General features: G+C 39.7%; 1 protein-coding gene, 1 long non-coding RNA gene and 1 pseudogene across 2 annotated transcripts; 2 read left to right on the forward strand and 1 right to left on the reverse strand.

Moving 5' to 3' along the window:
* The first annotated feature begins 6334 nt into the window (after nucleotides 1-6334).
* On the forward strand, nucleotides 6335-7765 carry LOC122316225 (annotated as a pseudogene).
* A 1498-nt stretch (nucleotides 7766-9263) lies between these two features.
* LOC122316763 (probably inactive leucine-rich repeat receptor-like protein kinase At5g48380) lies at nucleotides 9264-12361 on the forward strand. Its single transcript, XM_043133535.1, has 2 exons — nucleotides 9264-10950; nucleotides 11124-12361. The coding sequence occupies exons 1-2, from the start codon at nucleotides 10084-10086 to the stop codon at nucleotides 12138-12140; spliced, it is 1884 nt and encodes a 627-aa protein (XP_042989469.1). The 5' UTR covers nucleotides 9264-10083; the 3' UTR covers nucleotides 12141-12361.
* A 5647-nt stretch (nucleotides 12362-18008) lies between these two features.
* LOC122317453 lies at nucleotides 18009-18335 on the reverse strand. Its single transcript, XR_006244477.1, has 2 exons — nucleotides 18220-18335; nucleotides 18009-18120 (listed from the first exon to the last, which is right to left on the reverse strand). It is a non-coding gene; the product is annotated as an uncharacterized LOC122317453 (long non-coding RNA).
* Between the last annotated feature and the right edge of the window lie 4295 nt (nucleotides 18336-22630).

Below are 22630 nucleotides of genomic sequence, written 5' to 3' on the forward strand. Positions count from 1 at the left end.
GTCAACAATCACCCAAACAGAATTTTTCCCACTAGGCGTTCTCGGCAAACCCACTACAAAGTCCATCGTGATGTCATCCCGTTTCCACTCAGGAATAGGGAGGGGTTGGAGCATACCAGCGGGTCTTTGATGCTCGGCCTTCACTTGACGGCATGTGTGACATTTCTCAACATATAAGGCAATATCCCTCTTCATTCCATCCCACCAGTAATTTTTCTTCAAGTCCCGGTACATCTTTGTACCGCCGGGATGAACTGAATAAGGGGCCGCATGAGCTTCTGCCATGATCCGCTCCTTGAATTTCGAATCCTTGGGGACCACTCTGCGATCTCGAAACCGAAGTATCCCATCTTTATCCATGCTATAATGCAATGGCCCTCGAGATTTTCTGACTCTTTTTCTGATATTCAGCAGCTTTGGATTCTTCCTTTGAAGAGTCTTCAATTCTTCAAAATCAGTTACCCGAATATCAAGAACTGAAGATAAAATCTCTTCTTGCTACGAACTCTCAATAAGGAGCCTTCTCATCCCACAAAGCAACGAATTCAATTCCGATGGCTCGGCTTCATCTTCCAAGAGCGATTTTCGGCTCAAAGCATCAGCAACTATATTAGCCTTCCCCGGATGGTATTTGATCTCACACTGGTAGTCACTGATTAGCTCTAGCCATCGCCTCTGCCTCATGTTCAGATTTTTCTGGGAAAACAAATGCTTCAAGCTCTTGTGATCAATGTACACCTCGCAAGCTTCCCCATACAAGAAGTGCCGCCAGATCTTGAGTACAAAAACAATCGCAGCCAACTCTAAATCGTGCGTCGGATAATTCTTCCCATGGTCCTTTAGCTGACGAGATACATAGGCAACAACCCGTCCTTGCTGCATAAGGACACAACCCAAACCAAACTTAGACGCATCACTGAAGACTATAAATGGCTTATGCGGTTCTAGAAGCGCTAACACTAGTGTCGTCGTTAACCTGTTCTTTAATTCTTGGAAGCTTCTCTCACACTTATCTGACCAAACAAATTCTGTATTCTTCCGAGTCAAAGCTGTGAGAGGTCCGGATAGGCGAGCAAATCCCTCCACAAATCTTCGGTAATAACCAGCAAGCCCCAAGAAACTCCGGATCTCGCGCACTGTAGTGGGACGCGGCCATGACAAAATGGCTTCCACCTTACTAGGATCAACAACCACTCCGTCTCAGGAAATCACATGCCCAAGAAATCTGACTTCTTCCAGCCAGAATTCACACTTGCTAAGCTTGGCATAAAGCTGGTGTTCTCTCAATTTCCCAAGTACCAGACGAAGATGATACACATGTTCTTCAACATCTCGGGAATAAATCAGAATATCATCAATAAACACTACCACAAAGGAATCCAGATAAGGTCGAAATACTCGATTCATCAAATCCATGAAAACAGTAGGGGCATTAGCTAACCCAAACGGCATCACCTTAAATTCATAATGCCCATACCTCGACCTGAAAGCAGTTTTAGGTACATCCTTGTCTCTGATCCTCAGCTGGTAGTATCCCGACCTCAAATCAATTTTCGAGAACACGGCTGCTCCTTGAAGCTGATCAAATAAATCATCGATCCGCGGGAGAGGATATTTATTTTTGATGGTCACCTTGTTTAATTCCCGATAATCTATGCACATTCGGAGGGTCCCATCTTTCTTTTTAACGAACAACACCGGCGCACCCCACGGCGAAGTACTAGGCTGAATAAATCCCTTATCTACCAGCTCTTGCAACTGAGTCTTCAACTCTTTTAATTCAGCTGGTGCCATGCGATAAGGAGCTTTATGTACAGGAGCCGCTCCAGGTTTCAAGTCTATAACAAACTCCATTTTCCGAACAGGGGATAGTCCGGGCAAGTCATCCACAAACACATCAGAAAATTCTTCCACAACTGGAATGTCTACCAAAGACTTCTCCTCGGACGGCGTGGACACCATCTGAACTAAGACTGCATCCGCTCCCCATGCAATCTCTCTTCTTGCTTGAATTGCCGATATAATTACCGACTTTTCTTTTAACTTACTCCCTGCAAATTCTAGACAATCACCATCTGGAAGCTGAAAGGTAATTACCCGACTTCTGCAATTAATACTCGCAGAATATCGGTATAGCCAATCCATTCCGAGGATGATATCAAAACCCAACAGCTTAAACACAACCAAATCAGCATCCAAGAACCTTCCATCAAAATTTAATGGGCATCCCAATGCAACCTTGGAGCACCATACCATTTCACCATCGGGTAAAGCCACCACCAATGACTTTGGCAAAGGTTCCGTGACCAAATTACACATTCGCGCAAACGTGGAAGATACAAATGACTGTGAAGCACCGGAATCAAACAAAGTGCAAGCATAAAACTCATACAAACGGACTCTCCCTGAACCAAACACACAACCCATGAAATCCAAAAAAAAACAAAGGAGAAACCAAATACACCAAAATTAAATCCAACATAGAATCAAATTAATCCATACCTGTAATTACTCCAGCATCATGAGTCGCTGGCGCCTCATCATCCACATCTCCGAGTGTGACAGCATAAACCCGGGCTTGCACTGCGTGCCTTGGATTTGTTCTTCCACCGCGTCTACCTCCACGGCTTCCTTGAGCTGTTCTTGGACATTCTCGGGCAAAGTGACCCTGCTGGCCACAATTATAACATCGAGCCCCACCAGAAGGGCACTCACCCACATGGGCTCTATTACAAACTCCGCAAACAGGCACACGTCCTCCCATGCGAACACCTGAGGATGCTTGAGGTCGAGTTCCGGTCCGATGAACAAATTTCTGAGGCGAACCCAAGCTGCTTCCTTCACCAGAAAAACTCCGCCTCTTATGACCCGGAGGGGAGCCCATACTCAGATTATTCTCTCGCTCCACAAGGGTGGCCACATTCACTAATTCCTGAAAAGTGGATATCCGATGGCTGACCACCATACGGCGTATATCAGGGCGTAGTCCCTCCTGAAAACGCTCAGCTCACATCTCCTCTGTGGCGATAAGGTGGGGAGCAAATCGCCCAAGTTCTATAAACCTTCGGGCGTACTGTTCCACTGTCATGCCTCCTTGAACCAAATTTGAGAACTCTCTTGCCTTTTGCTTCCTTACCGATGCGGGAAAGAAGCGATCATTAAATTCTTTCTTGAAGCGCTGTCAGGTTACAGCGGCGAATGAACCCAACTCTGCTTCTAGCATCACCCTCTTAGTATCCCACCAATCAAAAGTGGTGCCTTGCAACAGATAGCTAGCATAGAGTACCTATTGCGCCTCGGTGCAACCACACACCTCAAAAGTTCTTTTCAGGTCTTTGATCCACTTTCCAGCTTGAAGCGGGTCCTCTTCTCCAGTGAAGTGTGGGGCCTATGCGCCAGAAAGCGCTCATAGGTGTATCCGGCTTGCACCATGCCGCTAGATCCTCCTTGATATGGCCAAGGACCTCCTGGTTATGCCAAAGTTCTTCTTGTTGCGGACAAGGCCCTCCTTGTGGTGGCCAGGGACCCCCTTGTTGTGGCCAAGGTCCCCTGGTTGTGGTCAAGGCCCTGTCTATTGTGGCCTAAAATTTTGCTGGCCAAGGACCTCCGTCATCTGCCGTATGGCTTGGGCTATGGAGTCATCTCTTGATGTATTGTCCCGTGGCTCCTGAGTAGATTTCTTTGGCCTCCCCATTTTCCTGCCACCACAACCTTTGACCCCCTTTCAAAAAATAAAAACAAATAAAACCAACAACAAACAAAAACAGAACCAAAGACCAACACCACATCACACAAAACAAAAGAAACCAACTTGCAAAAACATAACTAAAAAAATAAAAACAAACAAACAAGTTCAAACAAATAAAACAAATAAAACAATTTAAATAACTTTACTTAACATAATTAAAACACAACCTTAAAACATTCTGGTACTACCTACGGGACATGTGGTTTTTACCCAGACCCAAACCGCTCTGATACCACCTGTGACGCCCCCAAATCCCCACGCACGAACACGGGGAAATCGAGACGTCCGGATGATGACATCACGGGTCATCATCCTATCGTCGTGTGCCAAGTGTGTGAAAAAAAAAATGACAAAAGTGCACGAGAATTACGCAGCGAAAAGCAAGTCAATAACTAAGTACCAGAATTTTTCTTGTTTAATACAAAACTATTCAAAACATACATAAATAAATATTACAAGACACAAATATAATTTTAAACTAAATACAAAACATGACATCAGCACCCCGGCGGAGCCGCATCCTCGGGCTCAGCCTCCTCCTCCTCATCCTCGATCTCTGCACCAAAATCTACGGTACCAAAAATGGTGCCGCAAGTAAGTAAACTCCAAACACCACTAGATAAAAACATATAAAAACTCAAACAATTTGCATGAAATAAAAACCAATGCACATGCGCCATAAAACATGATTTTTTTTTTACACGCACGCCAAAAACCCATTTGGCCCACAAAAACATATCCTTAAAATCAAGCCTCGCCATTATCCCAGATAATGGCCCAAACCACCATTTTTCTGAAAAATGGATCAAAAACCTCGGAAACCAAGCATCGCCATTTTCCCAGAAAATGGCCCACATCCGAAAACCATAAAAACAAACCAGTTATGCATGCACCATGATCTCCCCTAGGGATCACCTGCATACCCTGACTCTATGCCACACCACAGGTAACGACTACGCATGTGACACCTAAACGAGCGATGCCTAGACTCGCGCCTCGCGCGTACCTGGCCAAGCCATCCTCTAGTCCCCGCCACTCTAGGGACCACGGAGTCGACACGACAGCATTACCGTATCGTGCGATCCGGTCCTCGCCCTACGACAACCCAGGGGATGTCACTCAGTTTTATCCACTCCCGAGTAACCAGAGGAACTCCACCGAGATAATAACCCATTCCGGCTTGGGCTCGTGAGACACACGCACCCAAAAACCATTTACGCCAATAAAACGGGATTTTTCCGATTAAAAACAATATGCACATAAACCCAATATGCAACTCACGCCTCATAACACAAATAATCAAGCAAACCCAAACAAACAAAACCAAGCACTCCGTCCTCAATCCATCCGACCCCCGAACTCCTCGGACTCAATCCGGAATCAGCCAACCAACAACAATTAATTATTGAGAGAGAAAAATATATTTAAATCTAAAAGTAGGGTTTGGAAAATACTTACAGTGCTATACGATATTTTTAGAAAGCTTGCGGCGTTGCAAACGGCGAAGAAAAAGTAACGTAACAGTGAAAATTTACTGTGGTCGTGGGTTATAAAATACCCACTTTTGAACGGGGACAAACCAAGGCTCGGGATTGATAGGAAAGGGTCTAAGGATGTTTATGAAGCTAATGGAAGTGAAGTTTGGCCGTGGGTGGCGGCGAAAACGGTGGTTGATGGCCGAATTTCCCAAAATGGAAAGCTAGCTCGTGGGAGCTGTTCCAGTGGCTATTAGAGGCCGGAAATGGGTGGGTTAGGACGGCAAGGAACCGGTGATGAAGTGGTGAAGAGGTGGTGGCCGGAGGTGGAGCGACGGCGGCGGATCGAGGCAAAAACCGTGGGGCTTCTTGGGCGTTTTCCGGCCAAACGGCTGGCCAGATGGGGCTGGGGTTCGGTGGGGTGGTGCGCCGGCAGGAGGGGGTTCGACCAGCGGGGGTGGTGTCGACCACGGTGGCCGGACGGCGGTGGGTCGGGGCTGGGGCTGAATCCGGCGTGGGAGAGAGGAGAGAAAGAGAGAGAGAGGGTCGACGCACGGGAGAGAGAAAAGGAAAAAGAAGAAGAAAAAAAAAGAAAAGGAAAAAGAAAAAGGAAAGAAAAGAGAAAAAAAAAGAGAAAAAGGAAAAAGGGAAAAGAAAAGATGTAGGAAATAAATGAGGTCCAATCCTCACTCCGGAAAGCAAAACAAATCCGCTGAAAACGAGATTAAAAATCGTAAAACGACTAATTAAATAAAACACAACATTCAACAAATAAAAACCAATTTTAAAATGAAATAATTTAAAATAAATAAACCAAGATATTAATTAAATTAAAAACAACCCTTCAGTGAAAATACACTCAAAAGCGGGTCATCACAGTTTAGGCATGCAGGGAATTTTCTGGGTTGGTCCGTTTGTTATGTATGGAATTCCTTTGTAATTCTCAGTTGATTTCCTCTTCACCACCTACGTAAATATCTTTATGCAAAAAGTTTTTTTTGTTTAAAAAATAAAAAAAATAAAAAAGAAGAAGAAGAAGAATAACGAGAACCATAATCTGTGTCAAAGAGTTCTGGGATGATAGGATAAATGAGTCGATTACTTATCTAGAATGCATGCTGACCAGCAACTCAAGGTCACTCTGTTAGACATGATTGGCTTGGGTGCGTGTGCGTGTTTTGCTTACTACAATTTTTTGTTAGTTGATGCCTTGTTGATCTCGTTAAGACTTGAGATGTAACAAACTAACTCATCTATGTATGAATACCATCAGTGGCTCAGTGCTAATTGGAGTTCAAATCATATAGCTTTCTTGAGAATGACAATTATGTAATTTAGGATAAACTTGATGTTTTGGGATGAGCTAGCGCATATTGCTTTTTAGCCTATGAAGAAAGGCCAGCAAATATACATATCATGTCGCCTAGTGTCAGATACAGTTGAAAGCAAGGATGGAAGACAGCAGACATACTACAAGGATTTTTCAATTTATTTTATATTCATAACCAAAGGTAGTTCCCTATTCACATTCAGTTTGCCCGTAGTCAATTATGATAGTTTTAGCTCTTTTGCAAGTAGTTGTTCAGCACCTGAATTTTGTTGAAAGGAGCCTCTCATCTTCCCTTTGAATGATCGTGAATCAAATTATGTGATGGCAGGCAAGAAATATTCTTAATTTGAGAAGAGTTTTGTTTGTGTTTGAATGTTCCTGTTACATGTTTCCTCTATTTTTGCAAGGAAAAAGCTTGGAAATAATGCTGGAAGCAATGTTGGTTCTGTTGAAGAATTATGGCGAGCCTTCTTTGCTAATCCAATGGATTGGTGGGATAATAGGAAGAACAAGGTACTAAATTTAAATCCATTTAAATTTTCTCTATTAGGAGATTGGATCTTTTATACATGTTCATGTGCTTATACCCTAGGATGTAACGAGGAGAATAATATATATGCTTTGATGTAATCTGCACAAAATTTACATGGCCAAATGAAAAATACAACATGTGTTTTTATAATGAGAAAATACTAGGGTGAATATTATAAGATAGAAAGCATAATGGATCAATAAACAGCATAAACAATAGGTTGTTTTTCTTGGCTTGAAAAGTGTGGATATATATTTTTTCGGCCATGCACTGGCTTGATAATTCTTCAGCAATTATGAAACTTGATTCAAATGTTATGTTAAATATAATCTTTGAACCATATTATAATGACATAGTTCGCTCTACTAAGTAATAATATTGGAAAATTCCTGGACGTATTCTATGTGGACTTGAAATTTTAGCATCATCGAACTAATTTCTTGTTCATGTTTGCTTCCAAAGCATATTATTGAGATGTTCTTTTGTTGACACAAAAACCCAAAATATCCAAATTTTAAGCACAAAGATACTGAGAAGCTCTGTGGGTCGAAGGTAGGTACAATCCACCATGGGTGAAGTCCTAACTGGCAATTCTAGATACACGAATGGGGTCTCTTTATGATCAAGATACCAGGATGGATGCAAATTTAATGGCTCCTGATAAATTTTTGCCTTTCTAAGTGCTTGTGATGCTGATCTTTAGGTATTGGTGCCACTGGTGTAATTTCTCTATTTATTTAATTAAAATAATATATGTGTTTTGTAATGTTCTAAGCAAATCAATTCAAAAAATGTAATATGTAGTGAATTTTTTTTTCTTTTCAGGTTAATTAGTTGTTTATAGCATTAGTTGATATGTATGTGTTAATTATAATTAGCTGATATTTTTATCATCATGGACAATGATATAAAAAAATATAAGCTTTTATATAACAAAAAAATTTTGCATTTCAACAATATTTCTTGAAAAAATTGTAATAAATATTGGATTTTTTTTAAACATTTTTTCAACATAAAAAAATTAATAACAGAATGATTTCAGTTAAAAAAAAAAAAACCCAGGTTTCATCCGAAACCCGGATTTCCAAGTTGTAAAAACCCAGATTAATCCAGGTTTTGGACCGGATCATAACCCAGGTATAACCGGGCCGAAACTCATTCTGGATTTTGAACCCAAGTTTTGGCCATGGTATACTCGGATGAACACCCCTAATCTCAAATATATGCAGATGATTAGAAATGAGTTTTTTGTACCAAGTGGAGTTGGTCGTCTGTTATTTTTGTCAGCAAAGACCAAAAGCTGCAAGAGTGTGAGAGCAAAGAACCTCTTTTTGCGTGTGAACAAAGAACTTAGTTTGAGACTGAAAATCAAAATTTTGAGTACAATTTCGGTCACCGTTTCAATTAGATACTGAAACGAAATATTTCGATACCGGTACCATTTCGGTGTACTATTTCAAGATTAATTATATATTATATATAAAAATTTATATGTATATATAAACTAACAACTAATAGAATAAATACATATATATGTAAATATATATCATGTATATGTGTGTATATATATGGAAGATTTGAAAATTTATAAAATGAATATATGTTGAAAAAATCACAAACTTAAGTTAAGATATAAAAACAAAAAAATAAAATAAAAGAACAGATAAATTTTTTTAAAATAATGATATTAGAAAAAACGGAATGAAGTGACATATTTAAAGTCATAAAAAAATTAAAATTATATAAATATATTTTATATTTTAGAATTAATTAAATAAAATATAGATTTAAAATTTATAAAAATATCATCTAAATATAAGAAAATTATAAAAAAAAAAAGTCCGAAACAGAATGAGACTGAAACACTCAAATTCTGGCCAAAATTTGACTGAAATAGTCAAAACGGGATCAAAATTATCAACATTTGAAACGAAACAGAATGGAGTGATAGATTAGACACTATACCAAAACTACAAATTCCAACTATTCCAATCTAAACCGAACGAAAATCAAAACCTTGCTGTGAATTCTAAGAACCCTTCTAGTGAAAAACACGAGGGAACCCCCCACAACTATCGCATTTTTTTTTTTTTGTTTATTTTTATGCAATACCTGTTTAAGTACATGTCAAACAGTTTTTCGCCAAGTGTGTGAGTCTGTGACAAACGAAGACCCAATGACCGACCCATTTGATACGCAAGAAAGGTCCAACTTCTCAGTGTCTTTTTCCAGTCAAAATCAATTCATTTTCACTAGTAAACGAGGCACAGTCTACACGCACTAATTCATGGCCGTTCCTTCACAACTTTTACGGCATGAACGGTTGTCTCCCTCTCTCTCTCTCAGGACTTTTGTGTCTTTGGGTTGTTGGACAAGGTAGAAAGACTGACATAAACGGAAGTCATTGTGACAATAACATCCTAATGATGTTTCCTTGCTGATTCTTGAGTTTCATATGCTGGAGAAAGGGTGTTCTACGTTCAGTGTTCCCCTGTTTTTATCTTTTCCCTTTATCTTTTTCTCTCTTCGTATAGGTAGTTTTGAAACAGCATACTGATGTCAGGTATCTCTGAAACCATTTTCTCTACTGTGTATGTCCTAAATCTTCTTTATATTTAATGTATAACACAGATTAGATTCCTGGGTTTCAAATTTTTTGGGGTCTTTAAAGGATTTAAGGCTAGCGTCTGTAACATCCTGGTATATTTCAGGCTTCTGGAGTTGTTACGGTTGTTGTTTCGTGAGACATATCTTGTGTAGGAATGTTTTTCTTTAAATGGATTTTTCTTCGGTTGGATTGGGTCTTTTCTGTGAATGAAAATTGTTTTTCTTTTGGTTTTTGTGCCATTGGAACTTAAGTTTTGTTGATTGTGTATATTATTGCTCCAATTTCGTGAAAGCCCCTTTCTTTGTATAATAGTTTTTTTTCCCAACAAATAACCCTTATTTGTATAATTGCTAATAGGGTTTTGAGTTATTTTATTTTTAGACCTCCATAATGAATATTCCCACGCAAATGGTGTTGAATGGAAAATATTTTGCCGTTCTTGCCCACACTTTGATCTTGTATGTGGGGGTCGTTTTTTTGAGTGGTAGTTCAAGTTTTGCCGATGAGAGTAATATTTACTGCTTGCAAACCATCAAAGAGTCTCTTGAAGACCCTTACAACTACTTGAGCTCTTCATGGAATTTTGAAAACAATACTGAGGGATTCATTTGTAAGTTCGACGGCGTGGAGTGTTGGCATCCTGATGAGAACAGAGTTCTAAATATTCGCCTTTCAGACATGGGTCTTAAGGGCAAGTTTCCCCGTGGCATCGAGAATTGCACAAGCTTGACAGGCCTCGATCTTTCTAGCAACAAGCTATCAGGGTCCATCCCTAGTGATATATCAGATAAACTCCAATTTGTGACAACCCTAGATCTCTCATCCAACAGTTTTTCGGGTGAAATCCCATTAAGTCTTGCGAATTGTACTTACTTGAATGTGCTTGAACTCGATCACAACCAATTGACGGGTATGATCCCACTTCAACTTGTCCTGCTTAATCGGATCAAGAAATTTAGTGTGTCCAACAATCTCTTGTCAGGTCGTGTCCCTAACTTTGGCTCTACTGTAACTGCGGAGAGCTATGCGAATAATCTAGGACTCTGTGGGGGGCCACTGAAAGCCTGCCAAGATACTACCAAAAAATCACATATTGGAATAATTGCTGCATCAGCAGTTGGTGGTGTGACTTTTACATCTATTGCTGTTGGTATCATTCTCTACTACCTTTCACGTGGAGTAGCTGGAAAGAAGAAGGAAGATGACCCTGAAGGTAACCAATGGGCAAAGATTCTGAAAGGAACGGAAGGAATCAAGGCAAGTTTTGTGATTCTCTATATTGCTCCTTGAAATTGCTATTTATGATATATGTTTGCTAAATAAGACTATATTTTCCTCAGTTTCTTGAGTACAGAATAACTTTTCTATGGTTTTGATTTTTGTTGAGGAAGCTCCAACATGACTAACAAAGAAGGTAATATTGTTTACAGGTTTCAATGTTTGAGAAGTCAGTCTCAAAAATGAGGTTGAGTGATCTCATGAAGGCAACTAACAGCTTTAGCAAAAGCAATATCATTGGAACGACAAGAACTGGAACTATGTACAAAGCATTGCTTCCTGATGGTTTTACGCTAATGGTTAAGAGGTTACAAGACTCTCAACACCTAGAAAAAGAATTTGTGTCTGAAATGAATACTCTGGGGAGTCTGAAGCACCGTAACTTGGTTCCCTTGATGGGCTTTTGTATGGCAAAGAGGGAGAGACTTGTGGTATACAAATATATGGAAAATGGGACACTTTATGATCAATTACATTGTACAGAACCTGAGGCCAGGACTATGGACTGGCCCATGAGGCTCAGAATTGGGATTCAAGCAGCTAGAGGTTTGGCATGGCTTCACCATAACTGCAACCCACGTATTATACATCGGAACATAAGCTCCAAATGTATACTTTTGGATAAGGAATTTGAGCCCAAGTTATCTGATTTTGGCCTTGCAAGGCTTATGAACCCAATTGACACCCATTTGAGTACTTTTGTCAATGGGGAGTTTGGGGATTTGGGTTATGTTGATCCTGAGTATCTGCGAACATTAGTTGCTACCCCAAAAGGGGACGTGTATAGCTTTGGAGTTGTTCTGTTGGAATTGATTACAGGTGAGAAACCAACCCATGTGGTTAATGCCCCAGAGGCCTTCAAGGGAAGTTTAGCAGAATGGATTACTGATCTATCAAGTAATTCTCTTCTCCAAACTGCCATTGATAAGTCTTTGCTTGGAAAGGGTATTGATAACGAGCTCACACAATTTCTTAAAGTTGCTTGTAATTGTGTGTTGCCAACTGCAAAGGAGAGACCTACTATGTTTGAAGTGTATCAGTTTCTTAGAGCTATTGGGGAGAAGTACCATTTCACAACTGATGATGAGATCTTAATGCCATCTGATTGCACCGATGCTAATTGTCTGGATGAACTTATCGTTGCTCGAGAAACAACTCAAACCCATTGAAAGACAGATTTCTTTTTGCTTGAGATATCATAGTTTGGTCCCATATGACAGGTACCTGTTTGATATATGATAGTGATAGCTATAATGACTAGTGACGATATTAAGCATTTAGGCAAGATAATACATAGCATTTGACGCCCGTTGTGCCGCTACCTTTGTTTGAACCACCAATTGTATATAGATTTAATTCTGTGCTGTAATATCAAGATAGTGTTGGCTCTTGTCATTGCCCCCAACTTATATTTGAAATTGCTCATTTGAGTTTGGCACCAGTAAACAAATTTTATGTTGTGATAAGTTTTTTTTGGAGCTGTGACTGCATCAAATATCTGCTAAAAGCACGTGTTGCTTTCTTGGAGATATGCTAAGAAGGCAATGATCTCAGAGATCGGGGTTCAATGGCAGTTTGCATTCCCTTAAATAAATAAATAAAAATTGGGGTCTACCAAAAAATTATTTTTTTATGTGGATCTTATATTTATCCACTTTTTTCAAAAAGACTGAAGAGCTTGCTACCAAATATCATTTTCGGCTTAATATACGTGTTTCTCACCTTTTTATCATTTTGGTCATTTTAACAATTATGGGTTCTTTATGCCAGCATCTAAACATTTAGACAAGCTTGGAGGGTCAGTTAAGATCAGAATTTTTTGAATAGTAATAAGATAGTTTGTTAATAGTAGTGAGATAATTAGAGTTAATGTTTTATGGGATTTTAGAAAATAAGAGAAAAAGTTGAATAAAAAATATTATAAAGTTAAAATATTGTTATAATATAATTTTTTAATATTATTTTTATTTGGATATTTGAAAAGTTTGAATTTTTTTTTTTATTTTTTGTTTGAAAGTTTAGAAAAATTATAATGATTAATTTAAAGATATTTATATTTGAAAGATTTTTAAAAATGAGACAAGATTAGAATTTTGAGATAGAAAATTCTTTCTTCAGTTTATAGCATCGGCCAATGATTTTGCGCTAACAATTCATGGCCTAAAAGAGCTGGCTTTAAGCATGTGCAGTGAGCAAAGTAGACGTATGCAAACAATGATTACCGGAAGATCAACGTCATCTGCAGAACTCCCTCGTTGGAATTGAACCAGCGATTCTAGTTTGTTGAGCGAACAAATATGTTTGGTAACCAAGAAACTTTGGCTTGTTCGATGCACGGGGATCAACAATCCACCTGCCAACCGTCGAGTGCTTTCAAACCTTGTGAAAAGCCATATCAACGCGCTTCTCATCCGGGACATACTCTGCTATGATTTTGCATTTGGATTGATGAATTTTGGATTAAAAAATTTGGGTTTGGAGCTTTGAAGTACAAATAAATCTCTTGTTTGGATTGGATTTACAACAAAGTCGAACAAATTTTTAAACATCGAAAAATTTTGAGTTTAAAATCACAAATGGTATGAAAACTACCCCCAAATTTTAAGTTTAAAGTCAAAATGCCTGTCCCGCATAAGAGACAACGCCATAAGAGACAATGTGACGCCCCCAAATCGCCACGCTTGAACACGGGAAAATCGAGACGTTTGGATGGTGACAACCCGGGTCACCATCCTATCGACGGGTGCCGAGTGTGTGCAAAGTCAACAAATGTGCACGAAAGAACACGCATCGGATAACGAAAGTCATAACTAAGTACCAGAATTTTTTTAACGTAATACAAGCTGTTTAAAACATACATAAATAAAATATTACAAAACACGCATATAATAAAATATCAAATACAAAGCATGACATCAGCAACCCGGCGGAGCCGCATCCTCGGGCTCAGCCTCCTCCTCCTCCTCCTCGAACTCTGCACCAAAAGCTACGGAACCAAAAAGGGTACCGCAGGTAAGTAAACCCAAACACTACCAGATAATAACACATAGAACTCAAACAATATGCATGAACCATGCCCAATGCACAAAACCCAAAGACATAGTTTTCCACACACGCCAAAATCACATTTTTTTATCCGTATGCACCATGACCTCCCCTAGGGGTCATCCGCACACCCTGGCTCCAGTGCCACACCGCAGAGTACCACCACGCATGTGACACCTAACGAGCGATGCCCAGTTCCGTGCCCCGCACGTTCGTAGCCAAGCATCCTCTAGCCCTCACCAGCGAAGGGCCACGGAGTCGGTGCATAGAGCGATGCTCGGTTCCGCGCCCGGCGCGTTCGTAGCCAAGCAACCCCTAGCCCCCGCTCCCGTCGTCTAACGACAACTCAGGGGACATCACTCAGTTTATTCCGCTCCCGAGTGACCAGAGGAGCTCCATCGGGATAATACCCCATCCCGGCTTGGGGTCGTGATACATACGCACCCGTAAGACCACTTACGCCAATATACAGGCTTTTCACACATAACCAAAAACACACGTGCATGCACCATAAAATGCCATATCAATGCATAATAAGATAACCAACCAACATAAATCAATAAAACAAGTAACTCCATCCTCCATCCATCCGACCCCCGAACTCCTCGGACTCAGTTCGGAATCAACCAACCAACAGATAAAATAAATTGAATGAGCAATATATATTTAAATCTGAAAATAGGGTTTGAAAAATACTTACAGCGCTATATGGCAATTTTAGAAAACAAACGGCGTTGCAAACGGCGGCGAAAAAGCAACGTCACAGTGAAAATTCATTGTGGCCGTGGGTTTGAAAAAACCCACTTTTGAACGGGGGCAAACTAGGACACGAAATTGATAGAGAATGGTCTAGGGATGGTTGTGAAGCTATTAGAAGTGATGAACGGCCGTGGGTGGCGGCGGAATCGCCGGAAATGGCCGGAAAACGCAAATCGGAAACTAAGCTCGTAGGAGCTGTTCCGGTGGTCGTTGGAGGCCGGAAATGGGTGGGTTAGGACGGCAAGGGACCGGTGATGAAGTGGTGAAGAAATGGTGGCCGGAGGTGGAGCGACGGCGGCGGATCGGAGCAAAATCCGTGCAGCCTTTGGAGAGCTTTTCCGGCCAAACGGCCGGCCGGTTGGGGGTGGGCTTTGGAGGGGTGGTGCGCCGGAGGGAGGGGAAGAGTTCGGGACCGGTAGTGGGCCACACGGTGGCCGGACGACACTGGGTTGGGCTGAAGAGACGTTCGGCGTGAGGGAGAGGGAAGAGAGAGAGAGAGCTCGGGGGGGGGACGACGCGGGAGAGAGAAAGAAAAAAGAAAAAGAAGAAAAAAAAAGAAAAAGAAAGGAAAAAGAAAAGAAGAAGAAAAAAAGAAAAAGGAAAAAGAAAAAGAAAAAAGAAAAAGAGATGTAGGGAAAAGAGGAGATCTAATCCTCATTCCGGGAAACAAAACTAAACCGCCAAAAGAGATTAAAAACCACAAAAACAACTAAAAGAAATAAAACACAACATCAAATAAATTAAAAACCAATTTTAAAACGCAAATAAATTAAAATAATTAAACTATATATTAATTAAAATAAAAATAATTATTCCAGCGAAAATACACTCAAAAGCGGGTCATCACAGACAACGCCAAAAACCAACATCCCTCTTGATTTTAATTAGGCCTGTGCAGAAAAGGGCTTGGCCCGATTAATCCGACAGATCCGATATGGGCCCAACCGACTAAAGTCGGGTTCAGTGGATCAAACCCTTTACGGGTTTATTACACATTGAAACCGCCTACCCATCGAAACCGTCCCCAATTCTCCCTCATCCTCAAACCCTAGCATCTCTAGAATTCAGCTTATAATCTCCTACTTCAGCCACAGCCCTGGACATCAAGAGCTACCGTTAAAGCATCTGGATGATTTCATCTCTCTCTCTCTCTCTCTCTCTCTCTCTCTCTCTCTCTCTCTCTCTCTCTCTCTCTCTCTCTCTCTCTCTCTCTCTCTCTCTCTCTCTCTCTCTCTCTCTCTCTCTCTCTCTCTCCATAAACGCAATATTCCGTCGCCTCACCCATACTCCCCTCTCAATTTTCTCTGGATTCGGAAACAACATCTACTCGATTTGAGTTTCAAGAGCGTACCGAAATGGTGCTCGTGGGTGTTGTAATCTCGCGGTGGCATGAAGTTGAAGAAATGCGATCTTGACATCATTTTTAATGGCTTCTATGGTGTCGTACCCTCTCAATCCGAAAGTTTTCGTAAGTTCTTTAGATTACAAACCAAACCTCCCAATTGCTTTCATCCCGAAATGGCTATAACTGAGCACGATTTGTAATGGCTTTCATCCCGAAATGGCTTTCATCCCGAAATGGCTTTCATTGTTTTCTCTCAAAGGACACCAAGGAGACGGTGCAAGAGTGTGTTTGGTTGGTTGATGGAATCGGAGTGGTTGTGAGAAATGGAATCAAAGAGAAATCTGGATGTGTTTGGTTGGTTGATGGAATCGGAGTGCTAGTGAGAAATGGAATCAGAGAGAAATCTGGTTGAAACCCTTAGTCTGCAAATGAAGCTGAAGGATCCAAAGCAGAGAAGAGCAACGGGTTCGACCCAACCCGAAAATCTACTGGTCAGATTGGATCGGATTGGTGCTCCATTTTCTGCGGGTCGGGTCGGGTGTAGATCTTATTCGGCTGGGTCAGTGTGCAAGCCTAATTTTAATAGTTATTTACCAAGGACAAGCAATCTTTTGACCTCTGCCACAAGCAGTTTAAACAGCCTTGGAAAGGTGGGTCCAAAGGGCCCTACCTTGGAGAGATTCTCCGACAAAAGAAAAGGAAAAAAAAAAAAAAAAAAAACAGCCAAGGAGAGGCTCCTTATTTGATAGGCATCTACTTACAACTGAAGAAATGCAGAACGAGTCAAATGCATACTAGGATTAGTTCAAGTCAATAGTTAGGTGCCTAGACTAACCTCAATTCACCATATTCTGGCCATCGGAGTAGTCCTCAACATGTACTCCTTTTCTGTCAAGACCCCAGCTGCTTAGCCCTAAGATTGAGAAGAAAAAGGGGGTCTGTTCGTGGAAAGGGGCAGAAGTGAAGTGTGTGCTGAAACTGAAGTGAAGTGAAGTAAATCTGGTCGTGAGTGATGTGGGTGAGAAGACCATCAAGATGAGAAGAAACGGTACCGTGTGAAGGGGGCACTTCATTTAATAAAGTTGTGCGTTTTAAAAGTTTTATGAATCTGGTCCATAGTTAAACGCAATGATTTATATAACTGCCATTTCCATTCTGTTTTATTTACATTACACGTGTTGCATTTTTAGTTGTTCTGTTAGTCATGGGTTACGTCCATATAGGAAGGGAAAACAGCACAGAGGACATCATCTAGAATTTGTTTGAATTAGTATTTACAATTTGGAGGTTTGGGAGCCCTCGAAGTACTTCTTTATCCATTCTTAGTTGTGCATTTTCATCCAAGCATTTTGTCAAACACCTGAGGTGCAGTCTGCTTGTTCATCGATGCATGCCTTCTCCTAAATCTTCATCATCTTCCTGATTACATCCAAACAACCAAGTATTAATACAGCAGGTTTTCAGCAGCACCTTAACGTTTTCTTTCTTCAGTTTTTTTTTTAAGTGATTCTACCCTACATCCTAAATTTTATCATACACATTCACATTGATTGATGTGACATACTTAAAGTCATCTCATAAGTAAATTATTTAAATAAAAAGTCACTTTGAATGAAACTAATCGGCCCGTGGCTTTGAGCACTCATACAAGCATGATGCTCTTGTGATGGTAGAAGAGAGAAGCAGCCGGAGATAGAGAGCAGTTCTCCCCTAGAATCCTTTTAAGAACTGAGAATCATAAAATTTAGAATTGGTTTTAGTTTTCTTTAGCAGTATGATACGACATGCTTGAATAAAATGAACAGCTTCATTAACATAAGCAGTTCTTAGAAGTTTTGACGTGATGGTATATCTATCAATTCGGTTAAAAACAAAGTTGACAAAAAGCTTAGGAAAAAATACACAAGATCTGAAGTGCAAAGAGGACACAGGGTATAAGTTACGACAGGCACCACATTTTCTGCACTTTAAAGTCAGCACTGATCCGCTCTCCAAGAGACCTAACACAATTGTGGAACAACCCGAATTCATTTTTTTTCCTTTACAATCTGAAAATGAAAAAATTACAGTAAATAAAAGGGCAAAACCAGAAAACTTACGTACAATGCTCCATCATTCTTAGAGCTACTCAATGACTCAGCATTACACTGGAAGAGGGAAACCACGGAGATATGTGGAATCAACCCCCGACTCCCGAACCAGTGCCACCTTCAAGGAAGAAGAAACAGTTTGTAAATCTATAGTAATAGTTAAATAGTTAGCCAAGAACAGTATCCAGTAACCAACTATTTTCCGAGAACACCCTCTAATGCGGTGTTAGAAAATCACCTATTTCTTGATAAACGTTGGGAAAGTAATTGAGGCATAAATATCAGCTTCTTTAACTAAAGTTCCACCCACTTCCCCAATTTTTCATTTTTATCCCACTAACCAAAAAACATCTCTTTTATCCCTCTAGTTCCACTCCTCTGTCTCTGTCACGGGTGCTTGGGGGCAAGATCATGAAGAGGTGAAGAGGACTGTGTGCAGATCAGCAGCAGCGGGAGTGAAGAGGCTGTAACAGATTTAACTACCAAGGAGAGCTCGACGACTTGTAGTTGCAATTTTAGTAATACGTTGCGTTTTGTTTGTATGTGTTGTTTAGTTCTTTAAAGCTGTGTAGTGATACGGTGCGTTTCAGTTTCAGAGATTGTGAGTGCATTTTATATTTTAGTCTTGCGTTTTGAGTCTTCATGTAATGCAGGTATAAAAGCAGTGCATGGCCTGTGTAAATGGCATCTGGAATCTTGAGCTTTAATGCAATTTGGAGGTTGGGAATTCCTCGAAAATTCCTTGTCAAGATTCACGAAGGGAATCTTGCATTCAGTTCATTCTGGATTCGTGTTCTGTGTTCTGAGTTCTGTGTTCTGTGTTATCGTGTTTTGTGTTGCTGCATTTCTGAGTTCTGCACTCGAGGGTTACAGTAAGTTCTTGATTGTTGTAAGATCAAGAACGTTACAGTCTCCACCCTTCACTTGCAAAATTCTCACTTTCTCGAAGAAATCGGTTACAGACCAGTCAGCAAGCGAGCCAGGAGTCCAGTAAACTGAGAAAAGGCACTAAACAATTCAAACAATTTCCTAGATTCACTTAAAGTTAGAACCGGCAGTTACTGAATTGCAACCAACTTTTGGCTGGATGATCTGCAGATTAAAGTGCAACAATATTTTCTTTTTTGATTGGCACCGGGTGTTCGAGAGCAAAGTCCTGACTAATCCAAGAGGTGCACAAGTCCTTAGTAAGGAGTTTCCAGCAAGTGCTCCTCGGCAGTGAGCATACCACCAAGACCAAGGCATTTACCACTTTAGCCAGCCCATAGGGGGAATTGAAACAAGTAGAACACTCTTACTGGTTACTTCAAGCTCCACACTTTAGCCAGCCCCTAGGGGGACTTGCATCTGCACCTCATAAAGGCCCTGTACTCAACACAAATGGACTCAAGATTCTTTTGCCATATATTTCAACCAGCTTAAAACATGTAGCATGAATCTTCTGATGTTCAAAATATTTTCTTGTATGACTTGGTTGGCACAAAAAAAATTGACTAGATGCACAGAGATTAAATATGTCTTATCCTCGGCAGTATATATCAACCGACACAATATAGGAGTAACATCTTTTATGATTGATAGATGGTAAGAATTTCTACCTCTAGGGTAACGGTATGAACAAAAACATCAATAGCTTTGGCCCAGAAAATGTAGGCGATATCAAGGGCATCCCTCCTAGCAGCAGTATTCACAGCAATCTTAACCAACATAAGCTCTCTCTTAGCAAATGGCAAGTGAGTGATATCCCGAACCTGAAGAAATGACCACCTTTCTTTTAGTCAATCATTCACTCATGCACATCAAGTGTTCAAGAATGGGGAAACCTAGTCATGGCATCAAGCCTAGCATCCATATACAAAGTTATAACGTTGACTATTTGACCTGTACTCTTTTGGTGATGATACAAATTAAGACTGCGTATTAAAATAGCATCTATGCAAAGTCATAATGGTTACTATTTAATAAACAGAACTCTTCCGGCAATAATAAAAATTAAGACTAGCTGTTGAAATAGCAATTTCAGCCAAGCTCAAATTCTTTTAGCAATATGACAGTTTAGGAATTAGTTCAATAGAAAACTTTTTCCTGGCGAGGAAAAACACAGACGCACACAAATATAAAAGCACTTACCCAAATCTATAATGTAGGCATTATAGATGTTCTCAAACTTCATCATAAAGAAAAGATATTACAGATGTTCTCAAACTTCATCATAAAGAAAAGATCCAACGACAAGTAGAGCCTTAGACCAACAAGGTAGGGCGTTTTTCCAAAACTGAGATGTTTATTTTATGCTAAATTTTTAACATACATTCTTCTTTAATTCATAACTTCACGTTGATTTTGGAAATAATTACTTTGGGTGCATGAAAATAATAAAAGTACTCCATACTTATAGATGTAATTACCAATATAAAGGATTCTGGATTCTAGAGACTATTGTACATACAGGATTTGTCGGTACTTTATTTTATCTTACCACTTAGTTGCACCTAATTACCCACAGAGTTAACAGTTTTGATTCCCAAACTAGAGGTGGTTGGAGATTTTTTTGTGTTTTAGGGATTCTTTTATTGGTCTTACTTGAAAAATAAATTTGCAAAGTCTCGCTAAATACACTCAGCATTTAATCCAGTACCCCGTACATCATGAAGATCTATTAACTTTATCAGTTGTTGAACCAACTTGCCAATTGACTCATCAGTCCCAGGAACAACAGTCGTGATGAGGGAAAGCCCCTCTTTCTCAGCAGGACCACTACAAGAAAAACTATCTATTGCAGCGATTTTTATATTGTTGTAAAAGGAAACTACTGAATCAGCATAGACCATCAAAACCAGATAAGCCCAAAAGAGGAGCACAATTTGAGGCCAAACTGACCCGAATGTTATAACCTCTTCGAGAAATAACCCCAGTAACTATGTTGAGAACTCCAGGACAGTCATTCACAAGCATAGACAACGTGTGTGACCTAAGCCCACTTGACTGTAGACTTACATCCAGCACAATACAATGATTGGTACTCACAAACAACGGGAAAAGCAGAAAAAAAAACTATAATACAGCAATCAAAATATTTTTTATACTAATTATTAAACAAAATAAATTATATTTGCAATCATATGTTCTGCAAGTCTCGCACACTCCTTTTAAAAAAAAGATAAATCTAATACCCATATGAAAAAATTACTTTGTTAATATTAGACCCCACATTTTTTCAAAATGAGTATATATATGGAGCTTACACACCTAAAGACTATCTAATATTACCCATTTAACTGTTAATTGATTATCAACTTCAAGAAGGTTAAGAATATTGTTTATTTGAATAGCACACCAAGTCATCAACCAAGTTTCTCATGAAATTCAAAGAACAGCATAACAATATTATTTAGTTAAAACCCACTGATTGATCGAATACACCAGTAAAAAAGTAAACTTCTTTTACATTGCTGAAAGTCGCATAGAGCACCACAGACGAAAGCTCAGGTTTGATATGGCTATATATATAAGAGATCAACAATTTTACCGAAAAATCAAGGCATAGCCCAACTCCTTGGGTTATAGACAGGAGAAACATCTAGCAAGAGTTAGAAGCCGATACATGGAAACAAGTCTATTAAAATCTAGCACTTGAGCCCACAGGAACAAAATGTGAAAGAAACAATTTTTTTTGTTTCACATGTGGTCCACTCACGATCTTCAAAATTTCTGTTATTTCACTCCATCCAAATGCACCATATTAAACATTTAGGAGCAAGGAAGTCTATATCGCTGCAATATGTGGGAAGCCGTATAAGCATCTACTAGATGCAAGGAAGTCTACTAATTTTCTCGGCATGACTCAAGGGGTTATTATGTGACTTGCAACTCTATTTTTACAGAATTAGTTACAACTCAAGATATGATTGACATGGAGTGTGAAGAATTAAGCCCCATGTTGGAATTATTGGCAATAAATATTAGGCAAAAATTTGACAAATATTGAAGCAACTTTGATAATATGAATATGTTGTAAGTTGGGCTTATTCTTAATCATCAGTACAAGATGCAATATCTTGAATTTTCAATAGAATCAATATGTGTCCATGATTCTATAAAAGTGGTTGATTTGAAATTGAAGGTGAAAATTGCTTTAACCCATATATATGTGTAGTTGAAATTAAAGAAGGGAACAATTCTGCTTAACAATAACAGTGCACAAATCCCTCACATGAAGATATAACTATTATAAGTAGTAGACTTGAGGATAGGAAAACAATAAGATTTGCCCTATTTAAGCAACGGTTGCAATCAGAAAACTTTTTTGAAAGAAAGTCATAGGTTGATAGATATCTAGCTAGCAGAAAGCCGTGGGAAAGTTAATGCGAATTTTAACATTCTAAATTGGTAGAAGGTTAATTCTATTAGATATCGCATA

This window comes from Carya illinoinensis, chromosome 7 (assembly GCF_018687715.1).
Source record: "Carya illinoinensis cultivar Pawnee chromosome 7, C.illinoinensisPawnee_v1, whole genome shotgun sequence".
Lineage (NCBI taxonomy): Eukaryota > Viridiplantae > Streptophyta > Magnoliopsida > Fagales > Juglandaceae > Carya > Carya illinoinensis.

Bases quoted from the DNA above. Each gene is read 5' to 3' on its own strand.
- LOC122316763 (XM_043133535.1), top strand. From the start codon at position 10,084: ATGAATATTCCCACGCAAATGGTGTTGAATGGAAAATATTTTGCCGTT. The intron at 10,951-11,123 runs GCAAGTTTTGTG...TATTGTTTACAG, and splicing joins AAGGAACGGAAGGAATCAAG to GTTTCAATGTTTGAGAAGTC.